The sequence below is a fragment of the Theobroma umbraticum genome, unplaced genomic scaffold, assembly GCF_002168275.2.
Source record: "Theobroma umbraticum cultivar Fairchild unplaced genomic scaffold, ASM216827v3 scaffold_89.0, whole genome shotgun sequence".
In the NCBI taxonomy this organism is placed as follows: domain Eukaryota; kingdom Viridiplantae; phylum Streptophyta; class Magnoliopsida; order Malvales; family Malvaceae; genus Theobroma; species Theobroma umbraticum.
The window spans coordinates 2443145-2452754 of NW_018397271.1; the positions used below are offsets into that span (position 1 = coordinate 2443145).

Sequence of the window (9610 nt, forward strand, 5' to 3'; positions counted from 1 at the left end):
TTCTTTTATTGGGCAATGAGATGAGTACAATCATATTTTTGAACTTTTCATCGTTTTTTTTTTTTTTTGTCTTGACTACCTCTTTCACTATGTGGCTCATAACACATTATAATTGACTTATGCACTTAGGAATGAGGGATGTAAGAATTATTGCAAATATTATTATAAGGGTCTAGCTAAAAATTAAGTGTTCAAACAAAGAAAGATGTCATTAGGCTCAAAGGGGGAAACTGAGGATAATTTATGTAAAGGAAGGCTACAAAAGGCTCAATCGGTCCAACAATGGCCAAAATCATTTCCTTAACTAAGTATAGCCTAGGATTTCACCTCGAGAGAGAATCAACAAATTCTAGAACTTAATATATAATTCAAAAATTTGCATTCACATAAACCTTTTCTAAATATATACAATAAATCTAAGAAAAGACATAGTGCTCAAAATGTAGAAATTTCAACCTAATGGCAAAGCTTAGCATGAGAATTTACATAACACTCAAACAATATTCACGTGTTTTGAAGAATCAAGATAGGAATATAACTGATTTCTCATCATTGGATAGGTAAATTAAATGAAGCTGGCACAAGTAAATCTAGTTGAAAAGATAACGAAAATAAATTAACATAAACTATCACAAAAACTAATAACAATAAACCTTCCCCCAAACTTAAATTGCACATTGTTCTCAATGTGAAAAGTTAAAAAGAATAAGAAAAAGAAACTTCCTCTTCAATGGTGGTAGTTTCTTGAAAGCTCTAATCTTCTTTCTCCTCATCTTTATGCTTTCCCAATCTGCATCACAGCAAACAAGCTAGGGAGAGATTAAAACTACTTATTTAAATAGAAAAAACAAGAACTAACTAAAATAACAACTAAACTTAGAAAAAAAAATATCTTGGGTTGCCTCCCAAGAAGCGCTTCTTTATAGTCACTAGCTTGACTATAGCACCCCCTTTTGCAGTTCTTCATCCTCGAAATATGGTCTAAGGCTCAACCCATTAACCATGAATGTGCCCGTATCTTCACTATCAATCTCTATTATTCCACAAGGATATGCTTTTACTACTTTGAAAGGACCCCACCATCTTTCTTTGTGTTTCCATGGAAAGCTTGAAGTATGATCGAGAAAGCATCATTACTGTTGTCCAATCTCGAAAGGGCAATTAGATGTGCTGGAGGATGCTCCTTTGGTGACTGCTTGGGTCTCATGGGTGGAGGTGGTGGCTAAACTCAAAGGTTGTGCCTGCTCACTTGTAGGTGGAGAAATAAGTTCACCTTTGCCTTCATCAATTAACTCCACTCTATCGCAATAATTTGTAGAGCTAGGGTGTTTACTTGCATTGAAATATTAACTACTACCTCTTCTCCAACTTTAAAACTTATCTTTGCCTTCCCTCACATCAATGAATGCGCCTGCGTAGCTAAGAATGGCCTCCACGGATGATTGGAATTTGCCTATCTTCTTCCATGTCAAGAATTAAAAAATCAACTGGAAAAATAAATTTATCTACCTTGACAAGACATCTTCATAATTCCCTCGGGTATACATAAGAACGATCAGCCAATGCAAAGAACAGAAGTGGGTTTGCATTCCCCCAAACCAAGTTTCTCAAAAATTGACCAAGGCATTAAATTGATACTTGCACCTAAATCACTCAAAGCTTTTGTAAAAAATAAATTACCAATTGTGCAAGGGATTGTGAAACTACCTGGATCTTTGAGTTTGGGTGGCAGTTTATTTTGGAGAATTGCACTACACTCTTCTGTAAGGAAGACATTTTCAAACTCACCTAGCTTTCTCTTTTGGAGAGGATGTCTTCAAGAACTTGACATAATCGGGCATTTGTTCCAAAGCTTCAGCAAAAGGAATATTTATGTGTAATTTCTTGAAGACATTGAGGAACTTCTGAAATTGCTTTTCAAGCTTTTGCTTTTGAAGTCTTTGGGGAAAAGGTGGTGGAGGATGGATGACTTGAGAGGTTCCTTTATTTTCAGCCTTGTCATCATCTTTTTGTTGAATTTCAATTTCATTCTCACACATTCCTTCCTTATCAACATGTTCAATCTCAGATTCAACTGCTTTTTGATTCACCCCTTCAATCTCTTTTCCACTCCTTAAAGTGATTGCTTGGCATTGTTCCTTACCTTTAGGATTGATTTGTGTGTCACTGGGTAAGGAACCTTGAGGTCTATTGTTGATGGAATTGGCGAGCTGTCCCACTTGGGTCTCAAGATTTCTCAAGGAGGCTCCTTGACTTTGAATTATTGCATCAGTCTTGGATATATATTGCAAAAGGAGTTCTTCCAATTGGGACTTCTTTTCTGAAATTTGTGGTCTAGCTTGTTGATGAAAACCAGGAGGCATGATGGGTTTTGGATTGGAAGGCCCTGCATTGTTACTCCATGAAAAGTTGGGGTGGTTTCTCCAACCAGGATTATAAGTATTGGAGTATGGGTTATTTTGCTGCCTGTTGAAATTCCCCACGAACTGGACTGATTCGGAATTATATGGACATTGATCATATGAATGACTATCTCCACACATCTCACAAACAACTAATGAATTTTGAACTGCATGAACTCCCAGTGTATCAAGCTTTTTGGACAACGCAGCTACTTGAGTAGTTAAGGTGCCGAGTGCATCAATTTCATAAGCTCCAACAGCTTTTCTCGAGCCGGACCTTTCTGAAGGCCATTGATAATTATTGGAGGCCATCTCTTCCAACAATTGTAGGCATCTACAGCATTCTTACTCATTAATGCCCCACCAGCAGCAACATCAATTATGGTTTTTATTGACCAACCAGCCCATTGTAGAATGTCTGAACTTGCAACCAATCAGGAATCCCATGATGTGGACATCTTCTCAGTAGTTCTTTAAACCTCTCCCAGGCTTCATACAAGGACTCACCATCAAATTGTATGAATGAGGTGATATCGTTCCTCATCTTTGCAGTCTTGGCAGGTGGAAAAAAATTGCTAGAAACTTTTGTGCCAAGTCCTCCCATGTAGTGATAGACCCTTAGGCAATGAATTAAGCCAACTTTTTGCTTTATCTCTCAGAGAAAAGGGAAACAGTCTCAATCTAATAGCATCATCAGTTACTCCATTGTACTTGAAGTCACAAATCTCTAGGAAATTCACCAGATAAGAATTAGGATCATCACTAGGTAATCCACTAAACTGGACTGAAGACTGAATCATTTGAATGTAAGCTGGCTTAATTTCGAAATTATTCGCATTGATGGAAGGTCTCCTACTGCTTTGGTGCAAACCTTGCACAAGAGGAACAGCATAATCCCGTAGTGCTCTATTTGCTTCGGGAACCAAATTAATGGCATTATTGCCATTATTATTGTTATCCTCAGCCATTGTCTGATTTAAAGTTGCAACTTGTAAATTCTCCCTTCGATGTCTTCTAAAAGTTCTTTCTATGTCAGGATCAAAAGGAACAAGATTCAAGTTGTTTCTTCTTTGCATGCAATGACCAAAGAGATCGGCGAACAAACAAAATCTATAAATATAAAACAAGAATAAATTTGAAGTAAGACTAAATTGCTTGGTATTAGTATTAGTATAAATTCTAGAAACAATTCCCGGCAACGGCGCCAAACTTGTCAGTTAAAAATCTACTACGCAAGTATACGTATCAATAGAAGTATATTAGCAAATAGAGTATGATCCCACAGGGAATTGTCTAAAAGTTTACTAAGTACTAAAATTATTGCAAATTAATCTTATCCAAACAATATCAAATAATATCAAATCAAACTAAGTTATAGCAGAATTAATATAGAAAAATCAAAATAATAAATACTCAAATAAATATCAAATCAAACAAGCCAGGATTACAATATCCCTCACACTTCATCTAAATCTTACCTCTCTTCCTTAACTTATCTCAATGGTTTGAATTGCTAACCTAGAGTCCTAAATTATTTATAAGGGTCTCCAACTCATCTTATAAAATATCTATTTTAACCAAAACACATATATCCCTATGTGAATTGAAATTAAAACAAACTCATTAAGTTCAGGCTCTAATTTGGCTACATATGGCCTATAGGTATATCCCTATCCTATAGGCAAATCACTTAATATGATCATATGCTATCCCAATTTTAGTCTACACTAACTCCCTTTTCCAAGTTTGTTTAGGTTTCTAGATCAATTTAATTGTGTGGCCATGCAATTAAAAGCATTAAGAACAAATTGGAATAAACAATTCAAATCCCATTGAAAATAAGCAAGAAAGTGATTAAAATCTAGATTACATGTGAGTTCAATTGCAATCTAGAAAAATAAATTAGTTCATAATATCTAATAAGACAATATCCAAAGAAATTTAGCCATGAATCCAAGTCAAAGAAAATAAGAAAAACACAAAGGTAAGAGAGAGAAAACTAATAATTAGAGATTTATGATCTTGATTCTCTCTCCAATTCTCTTGTTTCCTTGCTTTGTTCTTGGCTCCAAATCTCCAGAATAGTTTCTTGCTGCCTCCTTTGCCTCTCTTGCTGCCTCAAAAATCTCTGAAAAGTCTCCTTAAATAGGCTCCAAATAACCTAATTTTGCAAATTCCGTTAATGTCCATTTATTTGAGGAAGTCGCGCAGCGCTGCGGCGCTACTTCTCCAGCGCTGCAGCCTGAGCTCTCTGGAATTTTGTATGTGTGCTTCCTTTCATCAACGCTGCAGCCTTGTTCTCCCAGCGCTGTGGCAGTCTATCAACTTCAAACATGAGTTTCACCCTGATATGTTAAGAACTGGGCAAAGTAGTAAACATAAAAGTTTTATTCCTGTCTCTTAACTTTCCAGTGGATAAAAATCGCATCAATTGGACTTCGGATTGAGATTTGCTCCAAATACTGCATCATGTTCAGTCTTTACATCCTGCTGCAGTGGTCGAATTGACAAATATTTTGACCATGATCCAATCATAACTGGGCCAATTGGTGAACATAAAAATTGTTTCCCTTCTTTTTATAATTTGATTGGTCAAGAATCACCTCATTTGGAGTTTTTTAGAAAGAGATATGGTCAAAATATTGAAACATATACGAATGAACTATCACCATACTTGCACTGATTTTCATCAAATGAGTCTTTTTCATCAATTTCCTACAAAAGCATAGGAGAAATTAGCAATAACTACTCTTAAAGTAATTTAAATAAAATAACCTAAAATTTAACTAAATAACTTAAATTAATCACTTAACAAATAATCAAACTTAAACTAAAAAAACACCTATAATGCTAAAATTCGAACATAAAATCTCAAAGATCTAGCTACTTAAGCTCCCAAAATGAGTCAAAATAACTCTATATAATAGAGTTATCAGGGACATACCATCAGAAAGTAGGAGTTTAACGTTAATGGAATGATCATAATTATTATGTTTATGGCATGTTTTATACTAATGTTTTTTGAGCATTTTTCATGATTTGTACTCTATGATGATATGAAAATTGATTAGTGCAGAAGACTGAACCTTAAAGAGAGTCCCAAGAGGTAGGGGAATTTAAGGAAAGGTAAAAAGGGGGATTTTGCCCAGAAATTTTGGTTCTAGGTTGAAAGTATCGATACATATGGGTTAAATATCGATACATTATAAACAGAATGCTTAAGGAGGCTTTCTATGTGAAATGTATAATACATTTTACCAATATATCAATAGATGCTTGAAAGTATCAATACATTTAAGAATGTATAGATAGATTTGGTACAAGAAAGGTTGTTTGAGAACATTTGATGAGAATTTTAAAGGTAAAAGGTCTCCAAAGGTTTATATGAGTTTGTTTTCCAATGAAAGGTAGTTAAACAAGTTTAAATGACATGTATCATGAACTTTATGATTACAAAGTTATGAATGGCATGACTTTACAGATGCATGGTTACAAACTACTCTTATCCCCTGGCTTCTCCCCTTCCCATATCCACTCATGGAGTTTTTGTGACTCACATATTATTTTTCCTATTTATTTTGTTTTAGATTAGTGATAGCATCTAATAACAGCCAATGTCTAGTCTTCATATTTTGGTAGGTGTCTTGTAGCCAGTTGATTCCTAAAGGGTCAGTCATATTCTGTTGATGAATCTATCTTTTACTTTGTGTTTGTGTTTGCAGACTATGAACACATTTATCTTAATGTTGTCAATGTTAGGCATTTTACATTGATAATGTTATGTATGAGATTATGATTATGGCTTGAAAGCTTACATGGACACCCAAGGTGTTGTTGATAGCAAATGTTAATGTGTACCATGATAGTAGCTCTTTTCATATATATATATATATATATATATGTATGTATACCAAATGCTTCAGCTTACACAATTAAGTTGAGAAGTTCCTTAATTGTATAATGAGTTTTTTGAATGTGAGTATTATGATTGCATACCATATGTTAATGGATGTTATATGAATATTTGATGATGCTATGATAAGAGGTTTGCTTGGGCTTAACGAGTTATGCTCATCTCGGTCCATGCGTCGGTCATGATCCCTCCAAAAATAGGATGTGATAGCCATAATCAAGCTAATGACCAGACAAGAGCACTTCTTGGGAAGCAACCCAAGTTTTTGAAACTCTTACTCTTTTTATTTGAAGTTAATTTTTTATATATTTTCCAATTAATTTGTTTTTATTCTTTTTCTTATATATATTTTTGTCACCTTAATGGATCTTCCCAGCAACTTTGGATATAATAAGGATAAAAAGGAAAATGAGACGATCTCTGCTATCCAGGGGACTATTCTTGATTTTTCTTCTTTACTTTTTAATATTAAGGACAATGTTAATTCTAAGTTTGGGAGGGGGGGGGGGGGGGGGGGGGGGAACTTTTAGTTTTTAGGCTTTGTTTTCTTCCATCAACGGTTATGTTTTTAGACTTTAAGTTTAGTTAAGTTGTTCATCATTTCATTTTCTCCACATTTTAAGATTTTCAACTAGAGTTGAGCCAATTTATTTGATTTACCTATCCAATGATGAATTTCAATTTTCTTGTTATCCTTTTCTCTGAGTAGATATAAATATTATTTGAGTATTATGTTGAACTCCCATGATAGGCATCATTGTAGGATGAGATTTTCCACAATTTGAGCACTATATCTTTTACATTGGATTATTGTGTATATGTATGGAAGATTTATGTAGAATTTGTTTGAGTTTCTCTTGAGCTGAAATCCTAGACTATTCTTAGTTAAGGAAATGGCTTAGGCCATCCTTGGACCAATTGAGCCTTTCGCGCCACCTTACTTTATATTTATCCCTAGAATACCCTATTGAGCCTAATGCAACATTTTCTTTGTTTAAACACTTCACTTTTAGCATAGATCCTTTCATTAAAAGTTCCAATTTTTGCATCTTTTACTCTTAAGTGTGTAAGTTAATTTAGGAAATATAATGACTTAGTTAAAAGAAAAGTAGTAAAGATGAAAAGTGATTAACAGTTCAAAAACATGATTATATTTATCTCACTACCCAATAAAAGAAATAAGTTTGAGGATGTGAAAATTCAGAAAAAGAAAAAAAGGGAAGAAAAATAAGAAAAAGAATGAAATGTTGAACAAATGAAAAAGTTGATGTAAAGGGAGTGCACCGGGTGAACGAAAATAAAGTTCTAAATAGGTCCTAGATTGACTATGTGCTTAGGGTAAATTAAGTCACATAATACCCCATATCTGCCCTTTACGCTAGCCATACGTTACAAGCTGAATAAAGTCCTAAGGATATTTAATTAAGTGTTAGTGTACATTAGTGGAGAGATAAACAAAAAGCAAACATATAAAACTTCAGACTAATTTGAATTTTGCATGAGCATAAAATTATCTGAAGTGCATGATTGTTTATTGTAAGAGATTGCACACACACATAGGAATTCATTCGAGAATGGGCTTGCATGTGAGCTAACATTTGAACATGAATAATATTTATGCTTTGCTTTGAGTCGAGAAAATGAGATGACTTTTAAAGAATTTAAACGTGATCTTTAACTTGGTGCAAACTACTTCTAGTTAGATGTTTTCTTCGTTTATGTTATTTCCTTTTATTTTATGTTTGGCTCAAGGACTAGCAAAATATTAACTTTAGGGGGTGATAACTCTATTGTTTAGAGTTATCTTTCCATATTTTGAGTGATAAAATGGCTAAGTTTTTGAGTTTAGGCAAAGTTTTAAGCAGTTTTTTTTGTTTTTCTTTAATTAGTTAATGCATGATTGAGCTAGTTTACTTCAAGTTATTTTAATTCATTTTGTATGGTAAGAATTCTTATTTTTAACTATGGCTGATTTAGTTCCTATGTTTTTAAGGTCCTCAAAAGTGAAGGGACCAAATGGCAAGGAATTGTAGAAGCTATGGTATTTTAGATATTAATGAAGCTACTAAAGTCTGGTCAACATGATTCTTCAACTATTAGAAAGCTAAGAGCATAGGCTACAACTTTCATGTTTACTAGTTTTCCCAGTTTTAATTGGAATATGATCAAAACTGCATTGAAAGTAGCTAGACTGCAGTAGTTCTACATTCGGCAGCATGAAGGAACAAAGCATGAAAGCGCTATGCTCTCAGCACTGCAGCGCCATCACAGTAGCCAGCAAGCACCCAAGGTAGTAGCTAGGGTATTGCAGTGTCGTGCTCCTAGTGTCATAGCTCTGGCATACAAGTTGACAAAATTTGTACACCCTTTAGTTTTTCAAATTGGATAGCTACATGGAGTGGCTTAAATAGCCCCTTTTAAGGGTTGAGAAAGAGATTTTTTGTGGCAGCTTTCAAAGAGAAAAAAAAAAGGCAACTTTGTACAAAAAAAGGAAAGAGAAGTGTCAAGACCTAAACTCGAGGGCCATGACTGCCACACAAGCCCAACAGGCATGCCCACTTGACCTAAACAAGCCTCAGAGTTCATATTCAAACATACATAGGCCAAGGGATTCAACCATCGATATTCACAATAAATTTGAGTCAAATACAATTTCCTTAGCTTAATTTCCACACAAATTTTAATAAGGCCATATGTTGGCCATCTAAATGGGTTCATACACATTAACCCTTAATACATAATATAATATGTCACTCAGTGCATGCACACATTATCCATAATGGAAGGCTTCGATTGACTCAACAGAGTTAAAAAAATAGAGGACTTACCAAATGCTGAAATTGGTCTATCTGCAAATGATATTTGTCATGCTCCTTCATGGTTTATTTATCTACACACGGTACATAAATGGGTGCGTACTATAATACTTAGTGAGTAGTGCAGATAATCAAAATCAATTATATGCACATATAGATGAAACATATAATAACTATATCGCACTCTCAGTATGCCCTTATAATCTTTGAGTACATCTACAAATATAAGGGAATATAGTCATCCCTAGGTTCACCAAATACGAGGTTGTATCATCGTCCCCAAGGTCATCATTATCATCACATGTTGTGAGGCTTACCCTTGAAGCCAACCAAATCATTTAAACTGTTCTCCATGACATACTCTAGTAGTCGGAACATCACATGAAAGTCATATCACATGTATATCAAGCCTCTCATGGCTATCTCATGTCATTGTCAGTTAAAATTCTACCACGCAAGTATACGTATCGAATAGATAG

At 34.4% G+C, this 9610-nt stretch overlaps 1 protein-coding gene and 1 non-coding gene across 2 annotated transcripts; one reads left to right on the forward strand and one right to left on the reverse strand.

Annotated features, from left to right (window-relative positions):
* Positions 1 to 753: 753 nt before the first annotated feature.
* On the reverse strand, positions 754 to 2720 carry LOC110426584 (uncharacterized). Its single transcript, XM_021441825.2, has 2 exons — positions 1789 to 2720; positions 754 to 790 (listed from the first exon to the last, which is right to left on the reverse strand). Exons 1-2 carry the CDS (start codon positions 2712 to 2714, stop codon positions 754 to 756), a joined length of 963 nt encoding a protein of 320 aa, XP_021297500.1. The 5' UTR covers positions 2715 to 2720.
* A 122-nt stretch (positions 2721 to 2842) lies between these two features.
* On the forward strand, positions 2843 to 2949 carry LOC149526508 (small nucleolar RNA R71). Its single transcript, XR_016351927.1, has one exon. It is a non-coding gene; the product is annotated as a small nucleolar RNA R71 (small nucleolar RNA).
* Positions 2950 to 9610: the final 6661 nt, after the last annotated feature.